This window comes from Salvelinus alpinus, chromosome 23, assembly GCF_045679555.1.
Source record: "Salvelinus alpinus chromosome 23, SLU_Salpinus.1, whole genome shotgun sequence".
Classification (NCBI taxonomy): domain Eukaryota; kingdom Metazoa; phylum Chordata; class Actinopteri; order Salmoniformes; family Salmonidae; genus Salvelinus; species Salvelinus alpinus.
In genome coordinates this window covers 14,756,132-14,781,136 of record NC_092108.1, presented here as the reverse complement: position 1 = coordinate 14,781,136, position 25,005 = coordinate 14,756,132, and the positions used below count along the sequence as shown (strand labels likewise).

At 45.4% G+C, this 25,005-nt stretch overlaps 1 protein-coding gene across 1 annotated transcript; it reads right to left on the bottom strand.

Annotated features, from left to right (window-relative positions):
- Positions 1-1,470: 1,470 nt before the first annotated feature.
- LOC139551393 (voltage-dependent calcium channel beta subunit-associated regulatory protein-like) lies at positions 1,471-22,340 on the bottom strand. Its single transcript, XM_071362875.1, has 10 exons — positions 22,209-22,340; positions 17,282-17,353; positions 10,240-10,373; positions 9,871-9,932; positions 9,446-9,608; positions 9,055-9,229; positions 8,538-8,681; positions 8,099-8,321; positions 6,362-6,578; positions 1,471-5,760 (listed from the first exon to the last, which is right to left on the bottom strand). The coding sequence occupies exons 2-10, from the start codon at positions 17,327-17,329 to the stop codon at positions 3,435-3,437; spliced, it is 3,492 nt and encodes a 1,163-aa protein (XP_071218976.1). The 5' UTR covers positions 17,330-17,353; positions 22,209-22,340; the 3' UTR covers positions 1,471-3,434.
- Positions 22,341-25,005: the final 2,665 nt, after the last annotated feature.

The following is a 25,005-nucleotide window of genomic DNA, read 5'->3' as shown; positions in this document are numbered from 1 at the left end:
GGCTGCCTGTGTAAACGTAGCCTTAGAGTATTGTGTCAGTCAGGCTTATGTTAAGTGCCCTTCATCCAGCAGACAGCTGCCTGCGACACATCCCTGTTCCCTCAGCTCAGGCCTCCAGGGGGAAATGGATTCCCCTTCTATAATCAATATACAGACACAACATGAGAGGATGGAAGGTCGATGTCATGGAATTGGAATGAGTTGTAGTTATAATTTCTGGTTTCTAGTGCTGATAGGGGTCTGGGAAATTGGAGAGGGAGGACAAAAGAGGAAGAGCATAGACAACCATTTGTTTTCTAGATATGGTAGAACTTTACACAAAATATTCCCATTTTCTAGGGGTTATTTCATGAACTGTTTTTTTTTTACGTTTAATATGATGCCATTGAAGATGCAATACAGGAGAGCACATAAAATGAGCAAATTTGAATAAATAGATAAATAACAATGATATATATTTAAAAAAATAGAGAATCAATATGAATATCAAACCAAACCTGAGTCAAATCTTGTCATCATGTGTTACTCAAGTAATCTGGGTGCTAATTTGTTTTGAATGCATAAATGGAGCAAACTACCAGACTAGAATCCAGTCAACTCTATGGACAGACACCCATTACCCATACTCAATGATAATCATGATGACATTACCCATACTCAATGATAATCATGATGACGTTACCCATACTCAATGATAATCATGATGACATTACCCATACTCAATGATAATCATGATGACATTACCCATACTCAATGATACTCATGATGACATTACCCATACTCAATGATAATCATGATGACATTACCCATACTCAATGATACTCATGATGACATTACCCATACTCAATGATACTCATGATGACATTACCCATACTCAATGATACTCATGATGACATTACCCATACTCAATGATACTCATGATGACATTACCCATACTCAATGATAATCATGATGACATTACCCATACTCAATGATAATCATGATGACATTACCCATACTCAATGATACTCATGATGACATTACCCATACTCAATGATACTCATGATGACATTACCCATACTCAATGATACTCATGATGACATTACCCATACTCAATGATAATCATGATGACATTACCCATACTCAATGATAATCATGATGACATTACCCATACTCAATGATACTCATGATGACATTACCCATACTCAATGATAATCATGATGACATTACCCATACTCAATGATAATCATGATGACATTACCCATACTCAATGATAATCATGATGACATTACCCATACTCAATGATACTCATGATGAGAAGGACATTTGAAGACGTTTTGGAATGAGGAAAATGACAAACATACCATATTATCTTCCCATCAAAGTGCATTTCCTATTATGTAAAACTGTACAGTATTCATTTTCACATTGTTTACACACATATCATGCTGTAAATTACACTATTATGGCAGAAAAAAGGATGTGAGCAGGGAAGTCAAATCACATTTTATTGGTCACATACACATATTTAGCAGATGTTATTGCAGGTGTAGCGAAATGCTTGTGTTCCTAGCTCAAAACAGTGCAGTAGTATCTAACAATTCACAACAATACACACAATTCTAAATGTAAAATAATGGAATTAAGAAATATATAAATAATAGTTCGAGCAATGTTGGAGTGGCATTGACTAAAATACAGTAGAATAGAATACAATACAATATATACATATGAGATGAGTAAAGCAGTATGTAAACATTATTTAAACATTATTAAAGTGACTAGTGTTCCATTATTAAAGTGGCCAGTGATTTCAAGTCTATGTACATAGGGCAGCAGCCTCTAATGTGCAGGGTTGCTTAACCGGGTGGAAGCCGGCTAGTGATGGTTATTTAACAGTCTGATGGCCTTGAGATAGAAGCTGTTTTTCAGTCTCTCGGTCCCAGCTTGGATGCACCTGTACTGACCTCGCCTTCTGGGTGACAGCGGGGTGAACAGGCCGTGGCTCGGGTGGTTGTTGTCCTTGATGATCTTTTTGGCCTTCCTGTGACATCGGGTGCTGTAGGTGTCCTGGAGGGCAGGTAGTTTCCCCTGGTGATGTGTTGGGCAGACCGCACCACCCGCTGGAGAGCCCTGTGGTTGTGGGCGGTGCAGTTGCCGTACCAGGCGGTGATACAGCCCGACAGGATGTCCTCAATTGTGCATCTGTAAAAGTTTGTGAGGATTTTAGGGGCCAAGCCAAATTTTTTCAGCCTCCTGAGGTTGAAGAGGCGCTGTTGCGCCTTCTTCACCACACTGTCTGTGTGGGTGGACCATTTCAGATCGTCAGTGATGTGTATACCGAGGAACTTGAAGCTTGCCACCTTCTCCACTGCCGTCCCGTCAATATGGATAGGGGCGTGTTTAAATGCTAGCAACAATCTAGCTAGGAATTGGATATCTAATTTCCTAGCAAGGATAGCTATCTAATCTCTCGTAGAAACGTATAATCTGTCACGAAGGGATGGGCTGCATGGGACAAAGTTCTGGTCTTTGGGTTTTCATCACTGGTTATTTGGAGCATCAGGATTGGGGCGAAGGCAGTGCTTAAAGGAAAATTTCACCCCAAAATTATATTTTGGTATATGTTTCATTCCATTGTTGATATAGTCCAAACATATTTTGCATGTCAGTAATCAAGTTCTCAAAGATATATAACTTTCAAAATGCATCATACCGGCTGTATTTCTATATTTTGAAAGTTATATATCTTGAAAACTTGATTACTGACATAGATATCCCTTCGTGACAACTACTGTTGCTCGAATATGTTGACCAATTTACGCAAGGTTTTAGTTCTGGGTTAACCGAGATGAATATCTATCTAAAGCAAGAATATACCGGTAAATATGGAAATCTAAGGTCGCAGATTTCTATCTTTCATAGTCTACCAGAAAAGATGCCACAGCACCTAGTTTCATGGTAACATACGGCTGTAGGGAGTCACACGGGAAGAGAATAGAGAGTGCAGCCAATAGCCATATTGTCATATCATATGAATTGCGTAAAGTATCAGTCAAGAAACCTGTATCAGAGCCTCTAAGTCTAAACGGTATCCTTGGGACGTGTCAAATCTGATGTCACCCAATTGAAGTTGAAATTTAAAACGGTTAAGGTTAGGTAAGGGTTAGGGTTATGGTTAGGGTAGGGGTTAAGGTTAGGTTTAGGATTAGGATTGGGACACCCCAAGGACCCCAGATAGCACGAACTATCAATCAAACAGCAAGCAATGCAGATGCCTATACCTGTACAGGAAGTGATGTCAGTCATGAGGAAGTGTTCAAAGCCAGAGAAAAGGGTGTGTCACTTACATGTGGGAAGGTCTTTTGTTTATTTAATGCTATATAGTAGAAATAGAACAAAATCATCCATTGAATGAACTGAAGTGAGATGACATGAACCTAACTGGCGGCCGGCTACACAGGGCTGGAGGGCTCAGGAGAAGAGGAGAGGGAGATGGCTCCAACCACATACTCTGGTCCTCCCTGACCCTGCCCTGTCCTCCACAGCCCAGTGTAGAGCCTGTCCTCCAGGGTCACAGAAAGCTTATCAGACAGGCAAGGGGATCGAGCCTGAGCCTGGGGCTGAGGATGGGGATTTAAGCCTGGGGATTCAGGTTCTTCAATGTGGAGAATAGGGGGATCTATGTGGGAGTCTTTCAGTGACTTAGGGAGAGCCACAGGAGGGTTCTGTGTGGGGACAGAGGAGTAACTCTCTGATAGAGTCAAACCTTGGCTACTGTTGTTGTTGTAATTGTCTACCCTCGGGTCCATCCCACTGGCCTCAGCCCTCAGTGTGTCAGATGACAGACTAGCTGCGTCCTGATTGGCTACAGTCTCATTCCCTGTGCCCTGATTGGTTGAGTCCTTAACGTGTGTGCTCTCATGCACCGCACCCTCACAGGCCGCACCCTCATTGGTTGCTCCCTCGCTAGCCGCCCCCTCACTGGTCTCCTCGTCGGCTGCGCTGGCGATACGAGACAGTGTGCTGTGATAGCGTGTGTCTAGAGGGTATCCCGCACTGTCGCCCCTCCGTAAGGGTCTGAAACTCTGCCTCTCCAGAGAGGGCGAGTAGCGCCCCGCAGCACCAGACCCCGGGTCGCTGTACTGCTTGTGGCGCTGCCACTGCTTGCGAAGGTGGATGCGCGAGCGGTGCCGGGAGCGCAGCGGCGACTCCTGCTGGTCGAAGCGGGGATCGTGACGCAGGAACTCGTTGAACAGTGCGTCCGTCTTCTCGTCTATGCTGTAGTCACGCCGACGGAGGCGTACGGGCCGTGGCGAGGGAAGAGGTTGGGGTTGGGGCGACTGTAGAGGCAGTTGTTGCAGTTGTAGCGATTTTAGTGGTGATACCGAATGTAGTGGTTCTTTGAGAATAAGCGTCTTTCCTCCATTAGAAGACCTTGGGGACCTCTTCAAAGGTTTCTCTTCCCCCTCAGTACTCTTTCCCATCTCATCCTCCAGCTCCTCCTGGAACACCTTGGCCTCGAAGCTCTCACACACGGTGCCCTTCCTCCCAGAGCTGGTGAAGAACAGCCTTCTCTCCGACGCCGTCTTCCCTCGAGGGCCTACAGGGGCCCCGAACAGCCTCAGCTCCTCAGGGGCCCGCATTGGAGCCTCAATGGACGTGTACCCACTATCCATCTGCAGGAGCTTCCGGCTGCCCGCCTCCCCTTCACCTCCTCCTCCTACCCCGGTTCCGCCTTCTCCTCCTCCTCCCTCACTATCTCTCCTCTGGACCCCCCTGTGCCCAATCTTTCTTCCAGTGTCCCTGTATTCCGCCTCCCCCTCTGTCTCCCTCTGTCCTCTGTCTCCCCCCTCCCTTCCCGTGTCCCCATACTCCCATTCTTCCTCCAGTTCGTCGCCAAGGTCCTGGGAGAGACAGGCAGCAAAGCCGGACCGGGCTGCAGCGCCTCCTAGTGAACACACGCTGTCGGCGTCGCTGCGTATGGACTCCCTGTCCGTGCTGCTCTGGTCCGAGGAGGCATACTGCTCCAGAGAGGCTCGCAGGCTCCAGATGTCTCTGTACAGAGAGGGCTGGGTCTCAGAGCTCTCCTGTCGACTGATACACACCCCAGACCCAGACCTTGATCGAGGCCCTGGATCTTCCCATAACCCTGGCCCTGCTCCAGCACTTAGCACCCCTTCTAACCCTGATCCAGAATCTGCCTTTATCCTCACCCCTGATGCCCCTAGCCCTGCCTCAACTACTAATTCTGCCCCTATTATTGCCCCCACCTCTAACGTTGACTCAAACCTGTCTCCTGACTCGACCTCTCTTTCTGTTCCCAGAACAGCCCCTACCCCTGTCTTGGCTCTTACCCCCATCCCTGCTTCTGTATTTGGAGTGGCCCCCAACCCATCCGCAGTCCTTGCCCTTATCCTTGCCTCAGCTCCTAGCTCTGCCTGGAAACGTTCTCCTCCCTCTTGGGCTTCGTCTGCACACAGACCTTCCATTATCTCTGATCCCATACCCACCCTTTGTTCTGTCCCTAAAATATCTGTCTCTTCCTCTTCATCTTCATCTGACTCTTCTCCTGGCCCAACCCATTCATTGACCTCCTCTCTTGCTTCTGTTCTTGTCACTGCCCCAGCTTCTCTCCATAACCCTGTCCCTGTTCTCGTCGCTTCCTCCCCAGGCTCTTGCCCTCTCTCTTGGGTCTCAGGGGGCTCTGGTGGTGGGTGAGTTGCGTTTCTCTCTGTCCTGCTGCTGCTGGCAGCCTCTACCACCGCCTCCACCTCTAACCTGCAGAGAGACAGAGACGGAAACAGAGACAGAGACAGAGACAGCGACAGCAACAGCGACAGAGACAGAGAGAGAGACAGAGACAGAGATATAGAGAGACAGAGCGAGAGACAGAGAGAGAGAGACAGAGACAGAAAGAGAGAAACAGAGAGAGAGACAGAGAGAGAGAGACAGAGACAGAGATAGAGAGAGACAGACAGAGAGAGTGACAGAAAGAGAGAGACAGAGAGAGAGAGAGAGAGAGCGACAGAGAGAGAGAGCGACAGAAAGAGAGACAGACAGAAAGAGAGACAGACAGAAAGAGAGACAGACAGAGAGAGCGACAGAGAGAAAGATAGAGAGAGCGACAGAGACAGCAACAGAGAGAGAGACAGAAACAGAGAGACAGAGACAGAGAGACATCAGGTAGATTCAACATCAAATAACACCCACATGTTTTATTTATCACCTGCCTGTCTCTTATCTTTCTTAACACACTGCACTTATCTAAAGTAGTTCAGTTACGGAATTTATCCTATGATGTATTCAGATTCAATGGGTACCCCTATAACCGATATGAGTATAATACTGTTTGTTAGAAGTAAGAGTCCGTGAATGGTACCTGCTGAGACAGGGTGAGGGTGGGCAGGTGGGGGGCAATAGCGACCCTGCAGAGAGACGCTGGAGGCCGCTGCTCTGGCTGTGTGCGGAGGGGAGGGGCTGGATGATGTCACGGCGGAGAGGGGGAGAAGGGTGAGGAGGGGGTGAGTCCTCTTCAGTTGGGTCTGTGTTATCACTGGCTGCTCTCTGTCTCTGGAATGGACGTTTCTTAGGAGAGCCTGGGGGAAACACACACACACACACACACACACACACACACACACACACACACACACACACACACACACACACACACACACACACACACACACACACACACACACACACACACACACACGGTGTTCTCCTCTCTTCTATCTTCATATTGATTCCAATGCAGTTTAGGACTCGATTCAATCAATAGCACATTGTTTCCGCATTCACGGTAAACGCTCCGTACAGGGCATTCACGGTAAACGCTCCATACAGCGCATTCACGGTAAACGCTCCATACAGTGCATTCACGGTAAACGCTCCATACAGGGCATTCACGGTAAACGCTCCATACAGTGCATTCACGGTAAACGCTCCATACAGGGCATTCACGGTAAACGCTCCATACAGGGCATTCACGGTAAACGCTCCATACAGGGCATTCACGGTAAACGCTCCATACAGTGCATTCACGGTAAACGCTCCATACAGTGCATTCACGGTAAACGCTCCATACAGGGCATTCACGGTAAACGCTCCATACAGGGCATTCACGGTAAACGCTCCATACAGTGCATTCACGGTAAACGCTCCATACAGTGCATTCACGGTAAACGCTCCATACAGTGCATTCACGGTAAACGCTCCATACAGTGCATTCACGGTAAACGCTCCATACAGTGCATTCACAAAGTATTCAGATCCCTTGAATTTTCCACATTTTGTTACGTTACAGCCTTATTCTAAAATGGATTAAATAAAAAAATGTCCTCATCAATCTACACACAATACCCCATAGTGACAAAGCAAAAACAGGTTTTAAGAAATAGTTTATTTACATAAGTATTCAAACGCTTTGCTATGAGACTCAAAATTGAGCTCATGTGCATCCTGTTTTCGTTGATCATCCTTGAGATGCTTCTACAACTTGATTGTAGACAGAGTCCACCTGTGGTAAATTCAATTGATTGGACATTATTTGGAAAGGCACACAACTGTCTATATAAGGTCCCACAGTTGATAGTGCATGTCAGAGCAAAAACCAAGCCATGAGGTCGAAGGAATTGACCGTAGAGCTCCGAGACAGGATTGTGTCGAGGCAGCATTGAAGGTCCCCAAGAACACAGTGGCCTCCATCATTCTTAAATGGAAGAATTTTGGAAACACCAATACTTATCCTAGAGCTGGCCGAACGGCCAAACTGAGCAATCGGGGGAGAAGGGCCTTGGTCAGGGAGGTGACCAAGAACCTGATGGTCACTCTGACAGAGCTCCAGAGTTCCTCTGTGGAGATGGGAGAACCTTCCAGAAGGACAACCATCTCTGCAGCACTCCACCAATCAGGCCTTTACGGTAAACTATTTAATACACTTTAGAATAAGGCTGTAACGTTACAACATGTGGAAAAAGGCAAGGGGTCTGAAAACTTTTCAAATGCACCGTATGTCGGCTCAATTGGAAATTACCTTTAAATTTCACATTAGTCCAAAAAGTTTAACTTAATAAAACCAGACACATGCCTCTAGCCTAGCTACATGACCTCTCACCTTTGGCGTCTAGACTGGCGGCACGATGGCTGCTGTCAAACTTCCACTTCCTGAAGTAAGGCCCGGCCCCCTCCAAGCTGGCATGCCGTCTCAGTTTGCAGAAGAAGTGCAGAACGGAACCCCGGTGGATGGGGGCCGGAAACGTTCCCCTCACTCCTCTCATCCCTGTAATCTCCATCTCTCCTTCTGTCCTAACCCGTGGTCCGTCCCCTACGGCCTCCGCCTGTCAAAGCAGATAGAGTATAAGTAGAGATCGGTAGATGACGTAGATATAGAGATAATGTACATATAGAGAGGGTCAAGGAAAGGGTTTTAAGGACAGCCAAGTGGGGGCTCGAACCCCTGTCACCCAGAGGCATACAGGGTTCCAAAATAGAGAGTGATACCTCTTCATCAGAGTCTGTAGTGGTGTGTGTATAAAGTCATGTATAATACTCACGGTTCTGGAGCGGGGGGTTGGGGGGCACAGGATTGGTGGACTGTGGCTGAGTCTGGAGTCCAGTAGGATGTAGTGGTGGATGTCTCCAGGGAGGGCACTACCAGAGCTCTGGCACAACCAGGCGGGCCCAGCCCTCTCAGAAGACTACACAACACACGAGGTTCAGTTAGGATGATCAGGGAAAAGCAATCGCAAGGTTGTATAGTAGGTTGAGTACAGAGGATCCTGGTGGGAGGAGCTACAGGAGGATGGGCTCATTGTCATGGTTAGAATGGAATCAATGGAACGGTATCAAACACATCAAACATATTTACTCCGTTCTATCCATTACAATGAGTCTTCCTATAGATCCTCCATCCTACCAACCACCTCTGGTTGAGTAGTTGAGTCAGCTAGATATTTATCTACCTTCCCAGACACCTGAAGTTCTAATGCCCCTAACCAATAAATGCTATGGTTTTTTTTTGCCATGGAAAAGTAATCATGCTAAATGTAAAATGTGGATGTTTACCTTTACCTGGTACAGTGGGAGTTTGGGAGTGGGCGGTTCGTTGACGTTGAGGCTGCTGCTCTCTGTAGACTCACACTCCATGATGGTGAGGATCTTCAGGGTAGAGGGAGGGGGGGCCAGGGGGAGATGGGTCAGACGGGCCTTCTTCAGGTGATGGAAGTCCCCTTCTGTGAGGGTGTATCTGAGTAGGAGGAGAGGAAGGAAATGGTATCTACATTTAATTCAGTCCCAAGTTTCCATTGAGATAAAGATATTGTTTTTCAAGGAAGACCTTGCTTCAAAAGACTTAACATTGTATGGAGACGACTCTCCACTTCCACCACCAATCTGTACTTGTGTTGCAACATACACCTGAGTGATACATGGCAGCCATTTTGTAAATAACATTGTCCTGTACCTGCGTCCTTTGTCCTGAGTCTTGCTCTCCTTTTCGTAAAGAGCTGACTCATTGAAGGAGACACGGCGGCCAGTAGAGCAGGTGGACATGAACCTGTCTGTCTCTTCATCATGGCAGCTAGACGGTGAGAGAGCATCTGACTCATCTAGCCTTATAGTGATGTCTGGAGAGAGGGGAGGAGAGGAGAGAGGAGGAGAGGGGAGGCAATGTGAGAGGAGAGGAGGGGAGGGGAGGGGAGGAGAGGAGAGAAGAGGAGAGGTGACGTGAGAGGGGGAGGAGAGGAGAGGCGATGTAAGAAGAGGGGAGGAGAGGAAAGGAGAGGAGATGAGACGAGAGGAAAACATTTAAGGAGAAGGTGTCAGTTTCTATGGTTTTAATAAAAACATTCTGTGTCTAAACGGAAGTAGAATGTACATCCTCCTTACCTTGTGTGGGCTGTGAATCCTCCACATAGGTGGTATTAGTCTTCTCTGGATCATCACTGGCCCTGCATACAGAGGACAGAAAGAGAGGGAGAAAAGACGGAGAAAGGGAGTGTTATTGGTACTGTCTCTTTGCCCTTTGCGGTCAAAAATAGAACTGTCTCCAGGCATCAAAGATTTAATGCTCATTTTGATTTCACTCTGAGCAGTAATCCATTTCTATCCTAATCACTTCAACACTGTGTCTCCTAATCTCTCTGTGCAGACGTGCCACAGTTTTGTTAATACATAATACGCTTGGGAGTTAGAGCCAGGGACATGACCTATAACGCTGTAGGTGTGGTTACTGTAGAGGTGAGAAGTGTGTGGTACCTGGAGTATCGGCGGCTGCCCACAGAGCAGCGGTGACAGAACAGCAACAGGATCAGTGAACCTCCAGCGAACACACACAGCAGGACCAGCAGGATCACATAGTTCTCCACCCGTCCTGCTGACACTGGTACCTCCTGTATAGAGGGAAGGACCATAAGGGTCAGAGGCCTAGTACCATTTCCACTTTTCGTACCTTACCCTAGACACTACCCCTTTCAACCAATGGGAGTCGGTAAAAGTTTCCCAAATAGATCTTTGGTTAAGGGAACTTCTATCTGGAGAAACTGGGTGTGACTCTTCAGGTTTTATTTAGCCTAGCAGCTTACCCTCGTGGCTAACACTTTCAGTGTACACAGATCTGAAATGACTGGATAGGTGACAGAAATATGATAGAAAATCTATTGTATTTCATACTTTGCATCCCATTAAAGGGTTTTGCATTGCATTACTGTTGTGCGTCATAATGTATTGTATTGTCAATCAATGATTGAATAGATAGCCTGCAGTACAGTATTCTTTTGAAATGCATTATGTTTTCACACCATGTTTGTGTGAATGCGTGTGTGAATCTACTGTGCCAAGCCAACATCTCAGATACATGACTAGTGCAGCTGGGAAAAAGATCATTTTCCTTTGGAAGTTAGAATAAATATTTTTGTCCCATTACTGTGTCAGCTCAGCAGTGTAATATTTAATAAGGAGTTGCGTTGATACAGAAAGATGTAAGCCACACATGTACTTTGTGATTAACGTGCTCTGTCTTCCCTAAGTGATCCTCAGGATTAGAATCGAAACGTCAATGAGACCTTTAATTCAATTTCCCTGCTCATCTGACTGAGGGGAAAATGAGGACTCTGCACGCTAAAAATGGAAATGGGTGGAGAAAAGGAGGGACGATGTAGAGGAGAGGGGGAGAGAGGGGGAAAGGAGGAGAGAGGGGGAGAGGAGGAGAGAGGAGGAGAGAGGGGAGAGACGGGGAAGAGGGGGAGAGACGGAGGAGTGGAGGAGATGGAGAGAGGAGGAAAGGAGGAGAGGAGGAGGAGAGAGGGTGAGACAAGGAGAGGAGGAGAGAGAGAGAAGAGGAGAGAGGAGGGGCGACAGGGCGGCATCATCAGGAGGAGACAGTCAGACCGTGGTAAGCAGTGAGAACCAGACTTTTCTGCTGATGTTTTATTATGGACTGATTCTGATAATGGAGGGCCATTAAAAGCCAATGACGAAGCAGTTCTATATTGAATTTCATTTAACACACCCCTCTACTCTAATTACGCTATGATTAAGACAGAGAGGACAGTAAGGGATTGGCTGTGATATCAAATGTGCTATGAGTAATGCTAAGATTGGTGATTGAGTGAAAGACAGAACACTCCATACTATGGATGGGGAAGCCCTCTAGATCACAAGAGTCTACAGTGATTCATGACCTTGACTGAGGGAACAACAAGGTCAACCTAGAAATTCCACACAGTATTACTGTTCCACACAGTATTACTGTATACTGAGTTAATAACTAATGCACCCCAGAGAGAGCGAGGGGGGGGGGGGGGGGTAGAATGAGAGAGAGAGCGAGATGGAGAGAGTGAGACAGAAGAGTGAGAGACAGACAGAGAAGAAAGAATGTAGAGATAGGGGAATGATCTGAGTCTGCAACTCTACATTTCCCTCAGAGGAATTTGGAACCCTCAGAATTAGCTTCTGGGGAAAGTTCCAGAACACCAACCATCAATCAAACATTGTCAACCTGTTAACTCCAATCACACACACAATCCAGCAACTGAGCGAATATTCTACGAGGAATGACTGGGAGGGAGAGGGAGCCATGGTTTCCAATTGAATGCCCTTCTGAGAATGAAAACAGCTTGCGTCAGGTTAGCTGCTAGCATAACCAGGCCTCGGATCAAAGCATCGCTAGATTCGCTAATGAAACAAAAATAATTGTGTGCCTATTGTTTGACCTTGGAAAGCGTGAACACATTTAAATAAGTGATCATCAGCATATTCATTTTTACTCTGCCTTCATCCTCTTTCTGTCACTGGACTACAGAAGTGTATTAGTGAATAACCTATCACACAGGGTTCATCCATTAGTACATAGGTTCAGCAGGAGGGGGACTCATGTAAAGACTGTGTGTAGGTCTAGACAGTGAGGTGGGGATGGAGTACAGTGTGTTATGGCGTAGTAACAGGGAAAGGGAGGTACCTAGTCAGTTGTACAACTGAAATGTGTCTTCTGCATTTGACCCAACCCCTCTGAATCAGAGAGGTGCGTGGGGCTACCTTAAATCCACATAATTGGCGCTCGGGAGCTGTTGTTGGGGGTTAACTGCCTTGCTCAGGGGCAGAACGAGCTCAGATCCTTCAGGGAAAGCCTCACAGGCAGCACAATTACCTGGTGGGTCTCAGTTATCATTACAGGAAACATCATACACACACACACACACACACACACACACACACACACACACACACACACACACACACACACACACACACACACACACACACACACACACACACACACACACACACACACACACACACACACACACACACACACACCTTCTCCACTGCCAGAGTTACTATAGTGTAATAATGCAATCTGATGTTTTTACCAACTCAGCTCAACAGTAAGAACAACACAATCATTCAGTGGGAGCAGCTAAATCCCTGGCCGGCTACCTGCAGACCATATTACTAACCTACTAAATCCCTGGCCGGCTACCTGCAGACCATATTACTAACCTACTGAAACCCTGGCCGGCTACCTGCAGACCATATTACTAACCTACTGAAACCCTGGCCGGCTAGCTGCAGACCATATTACTAACCTACTGAAACCCTGGCCGGCTACCTGCAGACCATATTACTAACCTACTGAAACCCTGGCCGGCTAGCTGCAGACCATATTACTAACCTACTGAAACCCTGGCCGGCTACCTGCAGAACATATTACTAACCTACTGAAACCCTGGCCGGCTACCTGCAGACCATATTTTTTTTTTTATAATATGTTTATTATTTTCCAATAAAAATAAAGTAAAAAAGACAGCAATACAAACAATGACATTCATTGTACTGTTGAATGGGATGGCCAGTTTAGAGGACAAAACAAAAGTTAACTCACACATACACAAAATAAAACAAAATCCTATTAGGTGGTACATGTATAAGAAGACAGCATATAGTCATTACAAGCAGTGTAGTTCAGCCAAAAATAAATATTGAGTGGAGTACAGCACAGAGTAGCAGCAGATCGTCAGCCCAGTTATGAAGCGGGGCTAGACCATTTATCCAGTATCGGCTGCCATATTTTTTAAAACAATGGACTTCTATTGGAGGTGTTGTATCGAATCTTTTCCATATGTATTACATTCCCTAAATCCCGTAACCACATTTCAAAGGTAGGTACAGTCTCCAATTTCCAAAATTGCAATATGAGCCTTTTGGCTAATAGAGTACACAGAGAGACAGCTTTCCCTTCCTGGTTATTCCCATCAACTGTACCAAACAGAGCGATCAATGGGTCTGGGGCTAGAACTCTATCAAAGGCCTTAGATAAGTAATCAAAAATGAGAGCCCAGTAAGCATGTAATTTAGGGCATGTCCAGAATAAGTGGGTCAACGTCCCCTCATCCTGCTTGCACCTCTCACACAGTGGTGAGGTGTCCGGGAATATTTTATGCAGTTTTACTTTTGAGTAGTGTAACCTGTGTATCACCTTAAACTGTACAAGGTTGTGTCTGGCATTCACTGAACTGTGGTTTATATTCCTGAGAGCTTCTATCCAGTCCTCATTTGAGATTTCTGAACCAAGTTCTTGTTCCCAAGCCCTTTTAATGGTGTCTGTGGATACCTCTATGTGGGCCTGTAGCACATCATACAGTCTAGAGACCGACCCTTTTGAATGGGGTTTGACAAGTATCAAGCTATCTAATGTAGGACTATTGGGCTTAATGCCATACTGTGGGATATGTGTCCTTAAGAAATTCCTGATTTGGAGGTATCTGAAAAAATGTGTTGTTGGCATGTTGAACTTTGCCTGTAATTGTTGAAATGAAGCTAACTGACCATCTATGTATAAATTACCAATTGTTGTGAGCCCCTTCTCCCTCCACTGTGAAAACACCACATCATCCAATGCAGGGTGGAAAGCATGATTCAGGCTAATCGGGCTGTCTATGTAAACAGTGGGTATGTTAAGAAAATCCCTAATCTGTTTCCAGATCCTAAGCGTATGACAAATGACTGGATTGGAGTCATAAGTGGGTTTTTTCACATATGATGGGCTATTAACAAGTGCAGGGAGTGAGGAACGTTGACAGGAGGCCCCTGCAGACCATATTACTAACCTACTGAAACCCTGGCCGGCTACCTGCAGACCATATTACTAACTTACTGAAACCCTGGCCGGCTATCTGCAGACCATATTACTAACCTACTGAAACCCTGGCCGGCTAGCTGCAGACCATATTACTAACCTACTGAAACCCTGACCGGCTACCTGCAGAACATATTACTAACCTACTGAAACCCTGGCCGGCTACCTGCAGACCATATTACTAACCTACTGAAACCCTGGCCGGCTACCTGCAGACCATATTACTAACCTACTGAAACCCTGGCCGGCTACCTGCAGACCATATTACTAACCTACTGAAACCCTGGCCGGCTACCTGCAGACCATATTACTAACCCACTGAAACCCTGGCCGGCTACCTGCAGACCATATTACTAATCTACTGAAACCCTGGCCGGCTATCTGCAGACCATATTACTAACCTACTGAAACCCTGACCGGCTACCTGCAGACCATATTACTGACCTACTGAAACCCTGACCGGCTACCTGCAGACCATATTACTAACCTACTGAAACCCTGGCCGGCTAGCTGCAGACCATATTACTAACCTACTGAAACCCTGGCCGGCTAGCTGCAGACCATATTACTAACCTACTGAAACCCTGGCTGGCTACCTGCAGACCATATTACTAACCTACTGAAACCCTGGCCGGCTACCTGCAGACCATATTACTAACCTACTGAAACCCTGGCCGGCTATCTGCAGACCATATTACTAACCTACTGAAACCCTGACCGGCTACCTGCAGACCATATTACTAACCTACTGAAACCCTGACCGGCTACCTGCAGACCATATTACTAACCTACTGAAACCCTGGCCGGCTAGCTGCAGACCATATTACTAACCTACTGAAACCCTGGCCGGCTAGCTGCAGACCATATTACTAACCTACTGAAACCCTGGCCGGCTACCTGCAGACCATATTACTAACCTACTGAAACCCTGGCCGGCTACCTGCAGACCATATTACTAACCCACTGAAACCCTGGCCGGCTACCTGCAGACCATATTACTAACCTACTGTAACCCTGGCCGGCTACCTGCAGACCATATTACTAACCCACTGAAACCCTGGCCGGCTAGCTGCGGACCATATTACTAACCTACTGAAACCCTGACCGGCTACCTGCAGACCATATTACTAACCTACTGAAACCCTGACCGGCTACCTGCAGACCATATTACTAACCTACTGAAACCCTGGCCGGCTACCTGCAGAACATATTACTAACCTACTGAAACCCTGGCCGGCTACCTGCAGACCATATTACTAACCTACTGAAACCCTGACCGGCTACCTGCAGACCATATTACTAACCTACTGAAACCCTGACCGGCTACCTGCAGACCATATTACTAACCTACTGAAACCCTGGCCGGCTACCTGCAGACCATATTACTAACCCACTGAAACCCTGGCCGGCTACCTGCAGACCATATTACTAACCTACTGAAACCCTGGCCGGCTACCTGCAGACCATATTACTAACCTACTGAAACCCTGGCCGGCTACCTGCAGACCATATTACTAACCTACTGAAACCCTGACCGGCTACCTGCAGACCATATTACTAACCCACTGAAACCCTGGCCGGCTACCTGCAGACCATATTACTAACCTACTGAAACCCTGGCCGGCTACCTGCAGACCATATTACTAACCTACTGAAACCCTGGCCGGCTAGCTGCAGACCATATTACTAACCTACTGAAACCCTGACCGGCTACCTGCAGACCATATTACTAACCTACTGAAACCCTGGCCGGCTAGCTGCAGACCATATTACTAACCCACTGAAACCCTGGCCGGCTACCTGCAGACCATATTACTAACCTACTGAAACCCTGGCCGGCTATCTGCAGACCATATTACTAACCTACTGAAACCCTGGCCGGCTACCTGCAGACCATATTACTAACCTACTGAAACCCTGACCGGCTACCTGCAGACCATATTACTAACCCACTGAAACCCTGGCCGGCTACCTGCAGACCATATTACTAACCTACTGAAACCCTGGCCGGCTACCTGCAGACCATATTACTAACCTACTGAAACCCTGGCCGGCTACCTGCAGACCATATTACTAACCTACTGAAACCCTGGCCGGCTAGCTGCAGACCATATTACTAACCTACTGAAACCCTGGCCGGCTACCTGCAGACCATATTACTAACCTACTGAAACCCTGGCCGGCTACCTGCAGACCATATTACTAACCTACTGAAACCCTGGCCGGCTACCTGCAGACCATATTACTAACCTACTGAAACCCTGACCGGCTACCTGCAGACCATATTACTAACCTACTGAAACCCTGGCCGGCTACCTGCAGACCATATTACTAACCCACTGAAACCCACTTGGCTAATCTGACATGACAGGCTGCAGCCAGCCACTGAACCCAATGTCTGCTTCTGGGTTACTGGGCACATAGACTGGGGGCTCAATGGAGAGAAAAAACAGGATGGAGAGAGAGGATGGAGGGAAGAGACCGAATGGAGATTGTGGGGAGATAAAGAGAGAGGGAGAAGTGTGAGAAAAGAGGTAGGAGAGAGGATGAAGATAGCATGGAGAGAGACGGATGAAGAGAAGGTGGAGAGATGATAGATAGAGAGAGTAGGAGAGCACAAGATGGATGGAGAGAGGACAGGAGGTAGAGAGCTGCAGTACTTACGGTGGAGTTCTCCGTCAGGCTTGTCAGTACAGGCGAGTCATTGCTCATGGTCCAGGTCAGAGAGAGTGAACCCTGAGGACGACAGACAGAAAAGGGGAGAGGAGATGAGAGGGTAGGGGAGAGGAGAGAGGAGAGAAGAGGGGAAAGGAGAGGAGAGCTTAGATACTCATAAACTATCCAGTCTAGTTCTTTCTTGTGCGCAGGCTGCCCTGATACTGTCTGGAGCCTGATTTAACATGTGCTCCACTTATCTAAAGGACTTACAGTAAGTGCATTCATCTTAACATAGCTAGGTGAGAAAACCACATAGTTGTAGTAAGCACATTTTTCCTCAGTACAGAAGTTATCAGCAAAGTCAGGGCTAATAGGAATAGACAAGTGCAAGTATTTTTTTTAATGGGGTGGGGGTGGGGGTGGGGTTAAGACTGAGAGGTCTTATTTAAGATACTCTTTGAAGAGGTAGGGTTTCAGGTGTTTTCAGAAGATGGGCGGGGACTCTGCTGTCCTAGCTTCAGGGGGAAGCTCATTCCACCATCGAAGTGCCAGGACAGATATAAGATTTGCCTGGGCTGAGTGGGAGCTGAACCTCCGTAGGGGTGGGACGGCCAAGAGACCAGAGGTGGCAGAACGGAGTGCTCGGGTTGGGGTGTGGGATTTGAGCACAGTCTGAAGGTAGGCAGGGGCAGTTCCCCTTGCTGCTCCGTAGGTCTTACATGTTCACGATAATCTCCTAGAACAACAAATTGAAGGGAAATACCTAGTCAGTTGTACAACTGAAATGTGTCTTCCACATTTAACCCAACTCCTCTGAATCAGAGAGTTACAGGGGCTGCCTTAAATCCACATCCACAGCACCTAGGGAACTGCCTTGCTCAGGGGCAGAACGACAGATTTTTACCTTTCCGGTTACTGGCCAAATGCTCTAACCACTAGGCTACCTGCCACCCAAAGTACTTGTGTATTACATTTAAGTGGAATGCATTAGCAGTGAGACAGCACTGACCTCATATACAGTATAAATTGTGTACCAGGTGTGCATGTGGGTGTGTGTGTGCGTGCAATGGCTAATCCCACGTCTCTCTTGTTCTTCTGATTGTATTACAATACAATAATCTGCTCTATACACTACTCTCATCAGAGACTACCACATAATCTCTTTGGCATGAATGTGTGTGTGCAAAACTCTGATTCATGCTCAGAAAAACATTGTCCCATCCCCACACCATATGAGCACCTTATTTTACGCAAAACCTCATCCAACCTGCTCAGTCCTTTAGTAGAGCGAAGAGCTTTCTACAACCACCAGCCCAGTTCAAATGTTTCAAACAGGAAAGTCATAAACCCTATTACTTGTAAATTGACAGGACATACAATAACAGTCAAAAGTTTGGACACACCTATTTATTCAAGGGTTTTTCTTTATTTGTACTATTTTCTACATTGTAGAATAATAGTGAAGACATCAAAACTATGAAATAACACATATGGAATCATGTAGTAAGCAAAAAAACTATTCTTTTTTTCAGATCCTCAGCGAGTTCTTTGCCATGAGGTGCCATGTTGAACTTCCAGTGACCAGTCAGTATGAGGGAGTGTGAGAGCGATGACACCAAATTTAACACACCTGCTTCCCATTCACACCTGAGACCTTGTAACACTAACGAGTCACATGACACCGGGGAGGGAAATGGCTAATTGGGCCCAATTTGGACATTTTCACTTAGGAGTGTACTCACTTTTGTTGCCAGCGGTTTAGACATTAACGGCTGTGTGTTGAGTTATTTTGAGGGGACAGCAAATTTACACTGTTATACAAGCTGTACACTCACTACTTTACATTGTAGCAAAGTGTCATTTCTTCAGTGTTGTCACATGAAAAGATATACTCAAATATTTACAAAAATGTGAGGGGTGTACTCACTTTTGTGATATACTGTATATATAACTCTAGTGGGCCTAAAACAAACTTCTTCCAACTGTCAGAGTCAGTTGGAGCACCGGGGCACTTTCCCTTCATATCACAGGCCTGCAGTAGCTGTAGCTTAATAGTAGCCACACCATACCAAACCTTCACAAACGTTTCTAAACTTTATTAGGGTAATATCAAAAGGAAGTCAAGACATTGTTTGACTACCCTCCCCTGTGCCCCCTCAAAAAACCCACAACCCTCCCCAAAGCAGAAAGAGAACTTTGACAACCCTCCACTATTTTGAACCACCCCTCCCCCAGTACATTTGGATCTGTCCCTAAAATCTGACTAGTAAATAGACTGGACAAGAGTTTTTGGAGGGTTTCCAATCTGGCAGCAACGCAACCTTGATGCAAATAAGGCACACACCATAATCTTCCGGTGGTAGAAGCTCCCGGTAGAAAAAGCTCCCGGTAGAAAAAGGGGCAACGTTTGGAGCCACTTTACTTATCTTTCGATGGGGCCTGCTACTGTGATGTGCGAGCCACTTCCTCTCCCTCAATGTGTGCTCCGGGAGACAGAAAAAAGGCTTCTGATTTTATAACATTTCAAAATCCAATCGCTGGAAACACAAACCTTAGAAGCAACTATGTTTGTTCTCAGCTTTCTGTGGGTATATGTTTTATTTGTCATCTCTTAATATTGAGCTCATAAAGCAACTATGCCTTTAAGATACAAAGCGCGAAATGTAGAATTGCGTATCCGCCATTGTGAGTGATTTTTGTTGTTGTTGTTGATTTTATTAGGATCTCCATTAGCCGACGCCGATAGTGACAGCTAGTCTTACTGGGGACAGACACAACGAAAAAGACATTACCAGACAAAATACTTTACAATTTACAAAAATTAAAAACATTAACATGTAGTGTGTGTGTGTGTGTGTGTGTGTGTGTGTGTGTGTGTGTGTGTGTGTGTATCAGTTACTAATACATGTCAGTACATACACACAACAAGTAGGTCACATGTCAGTACATACACACAACAAGTAGGTCACATGTCAGTACATACACACAACAAGTAGGTCACATGTCAGTACATACACACAACAAGTAGGTCACATGTCAGTACATACACACAACAAGTAGGTCACATGTCAGTACATACACACAACAAGTAGGTCACATGTCAGTACATACACACAACAAGTAGGTCACATGTCAGTACATACACACAACAAGTAGGTCACATGTCAGTACATACACACAACAAGTAGGTCACATGGGGGAGAGGCGTTATGCCGTGAGGTGTTTTTTTTCATTTTTTGAAACCAGGTTTTTTGTTCACTTGCACTATATAAGATTGAAGGGAGTTCCATGCAATCATGGCTCTGTATAATACTGTAAGTTTCCTTGAATTTGTTCTGGAATGGGGACTGTGAAAAGGTGGCATGTCTGGTGTGGTAAGTGGGTGTGTCAGTTCTGTGTGTAAGTTGACTATGCAAACAATTTGGAATTTCCAACACATGAATGTTTGTACTAAAAACAAGAAGCGATGCAGTCAGAGCGCATAGGGTAGCAGGCTACAACTGCAACACTTTTTAGGACATTCAATTTACTGTTTACGTGACTACTAGCAGTGAGTATTATGTTTAGTCTTACCGTTCTAGCTAATGTGTTTTGAGTTTTCACTTCCTCATGCGGTGAACTATACCCAAAATAAATGAGCTTATGACAGTAAAGCACACTACTAGGTTAATGAGGCAATAAAAATATTATGTGACTCAAATGTGACTAAAATGAAAGGGCATTTAGTGGACTAAAATGGCCCACTGTTTTTGTCATTTTGACAATAACTAAACTAAATTATTATTCAAATGACAAAAATGTGACTAAGACATAATTATATTTTAATAAAAATGACTAAGACTAGACTAAATCTAAAAAATGGTGCCAAGATGAACAATTCCTCAGGGCAAAGTGATCTAGTGAGTGCAGCTTTCTCCTCCCTTATTCCCCTCGGGGGGAATCATACCATTGTAGGACTATAGATTGTCCCTGAAATAATCAGGGATGTGCCTGTACTTGAGGAAACAGCAGAAGTCTAGTACACTTGCTGTGAGTGAAGCCTGCCACATCAGAGATGAGGGCTGATGTGTCACAGCAGGTGAAAGTGAAATGATGTGACCCAGATCCTTGGACTAAGCCTAATTAAACGCTTTGTCTAACTTTTTAATTATGCGAAATAATGTAATGTTCCTCACTATAATATCCATATAATATCATGCTTTCTGGGCATCAGAAATATTGGCACGGCAACAAAAAGTAAGTCAGTGGATATTCTAGCACATTCTTTTCTACATATGAAACATTTGAAATAACGTCACATCATGTCTCGTCATGCATTGAAGTAACCCCGCAGTTTCTTTCCCCTTTGATGATAACCGAAGCGCGCTCTCTCTCCTCGGGTTGGTGCTGAGACAGCGCTCATCTCAGCATCTTTTCTTCCGAGAAACCGCTGATCAAGGAAGTCGTTGCACATTTATGCACCATCTTATTTTTGACACACATCTTCCAGTAAACAGCCAAGCGGTGTGAATTATTACCAAAATATAATATCGAATATATTTGACCATCATCGGCAATTATTGTTGCCTTTTATGTAACAAAAGTGCTTATTGTACTGCATAGGCTATGGCAAACTTCACAATCAGACATCGCTGTATCATTTTCATCGCAATGGTGTGGCGAGATTTATCAGCAATATGTGTGGAAAATTGTATTCTACAGTATGGGTCGCTATTCCTATCCACATCACATCCCCTACTACCCCAACTAGCCTACCTGATATATAGGGCAGTGCTGGAATGACTACATGTAAACTGTATCAGAGTAGGCTACAATCTGTAGTGTGCACTATCCCTCCATTCTACTAGAATATATAATTCAATCATAAATCAAAGGCAACAGATGGATTGGCTGTATGGATAAAAGCGAAAGCCCACTATGGAGACACACTTACCTTATTCTGGGTTACTTCATGTGGTCCATTTGACGCTGTCCATCACACGCAAATAGCGTCAGCCTTCTCCGCATAGTTTAATTTGGGCGTTAAATGCCGATCTTAGTTATGAATGAAACCGGACGGAATAAGACACACCCACAGCCCGATCCTGAAAACACCACGTGACGAAGACGGCGAAGATGTGAGATGGAACAGACACTGGTGGTCCGTGCAAGTTTACGCGAGGCGCGTGGGAATAATTGCTTCCATTTATATTTTGCATAATTCGTAATATCCCTCGCACAAAGATGTGAAACAAAGATTTTGATATTATTGTTTTATTGATTTATTGATATCATTGCTCTCCTTTTGCTAAACGAAAAACACAGATCAGCAAGCACAGTCAGTGAGCTTTGCAGGTTAAATATTTTTGATAGTTACTTTCATTACCTGTCTTGATGTCTCATGACACACCTATAACGGAGGTAATTAATGCCTATGTTAATATCATATCCATTATAGAAAATTCATGAACCAATTGAGATGCAAATATTCACCTCTTGCAGTTTTGTCTTATACCCACATGGTGGTACTGTTTACCATAGCGCAATTGTGGACCGGCCAACAACACTCGAATTGAGGTCCAGTTTACTTGCTATAAAAAAAGTAAGATGGGTTATTTGCTTACGCAGAACATTGCTATGTCTTGACCTCACAACAATTTCAGTATGAATGTGAACTGTAATTAACCAAAAATGAACATTTTGAGATTAATTTGAGATACTTCAACATCTGTGTTGACTAGTCAAGTGCCAGACTGGTTCCTGATAGGGTCGCTGCTATCTGGCACCCTTGGGACATCCACACCCAGTTGAAATGTAAAGGTCAAATGCTTATTGTAATGGTTAAGGTTAAGGTTAGGGTTAGAATTTACGGTAGGGAGCATCATGCCTTGCACTTCAGATTAATGTTTTGTCATGGATTGACAATTTTACTTAGGCTAAATGGAAATTAGGTTTCCAAGAGACTAGGCCAAGGTTTATTCAGATTGCTCAGTGCTGACAGCACTTTCTTTAATACATTTTTCTTGTTTTAACTATTTTCTTTTTGTATTTCATTTCACTCTTTTGTTCAGCCCTTTTCCATGGTATCCAATTGGTAGTTACAGTCTTGTCTCCCGTACGGACTCGGGAGAGGTGAAGGTCGAGAGCCGTGCGTCCTCCGAAACAGAACCCAACCAAGCCACTTCTTGACACAATGCCCACTTAACCCAGAAGCCAGCCACACCAATGTGTCGGGGGAAACGCCGTACACCTGGCGACCACCGTGCACTGCGCCCGGCCCGCCACAGGAGTCGTAGTGCGCGATGGGACAAGTACATCCCTGCCTGCCAAAACCTCCCCTAACCCAGACGACGCTGGGTTAGGGGAGTTGTGCGCCATGAGTCTCCCGGTCGTGGCCAGCTGCGACAGAGCCGGGACTCGAACCCAGCTAGCAGCTAGCACTGTGATGCAGCGCCACTCGGGAGAACCAACGACATCACTTTCTTAAGAAAGCCAAAGGATGTGTCTCTCCAAAACCTTTACCTGAACAATGGTAACATATACTGAACAAAAATATAAACGCAACATGTAAAGTGTTGGTCGCATGTTTCATGGGCTGAAATAAAAGATCCCAGAAATTTTCCATAAGCACAAAAAGCTACATTTCTGAAAAATGTTGTGCACACATTTGTTTACATCACTGTTAGTGACCATTTCTACTTCGCAAAGATAATCCATGCACTTAACAGGTCTGGCATATCAAGAAGCTGATTAGAGAGCATGATCATTGTACAGGTGCACCTTGTGCTGGGGACAATAAAAACTACTCTAAAATGTGCAGTTTTGTCACACAACACAATGGCACAGATGACTCAAGTTTTGAGGGAGTGTGCAATTGGCATGCTGACTGCAGGAATGTCCACCAGAGCTATTGCCAGATAATTGAATGTTCATTTCTCTACCAAAAGCCGCCTCCCGTCTAACCACGCCAGCCCAGGACCTCCGCATCTTCCCCTGCGGGATCATCTGAGATCTGCTGATGCAACTGAGGAGTATTTCTGTATGTAATAAAGTCCTTTTGTGGGGGAAAACGCAATCTGATTGGCTGTGCCTGGCTCCCCAGTGGGTGGACCTGGCTCCCAAGTGGGTGGGCCAATGTCCTCGCAGGCCCACCCATGTCTGCGCCCCCATCCAGTCATGTGAACTCCATAGATTATGGCCTAATTAATACATTTTAATTGACTGATTTCCTTATATGAACTGTAACTCAGTAAATTTGTTGAAATTGTTGCATGTTGCGTTTATATTTTTGTTCAGCATAAAACACTGGAAGAATAAAAACGTTCAATTTAGACTTTGTATGGAAATGCGTTTAAATATAGCAACAACTGTGAATCTCGATTCTGCAAATAGCAGATGTCTTCCAATAATAACCATGGAATATTCACATGCTGCTCTGTCTCACTATAAATAGCTCATACTTTGTATTCAATCAAAGCTTCCTACGCTTCACACAGGCTGGATGAAAACACCCACAGTAGAACGTTTTGCCTACACACTGGGTTTAAAGGGATAGTTCATCCCCAAATCAATGATCATGAGAGAGTTTTTAGACCACTTCTGAGGCATAAAAATGTCTGAGGGATTGTTTGTAACTAGTTTTTGATGTCATGCATGACGTTCTAAAAGGACATCTATATTACACATATTACACATGAACTGTTTCAGGAGTGACTAAAACCAGGGCATTATGTGGAAATATGAAGCAGGAA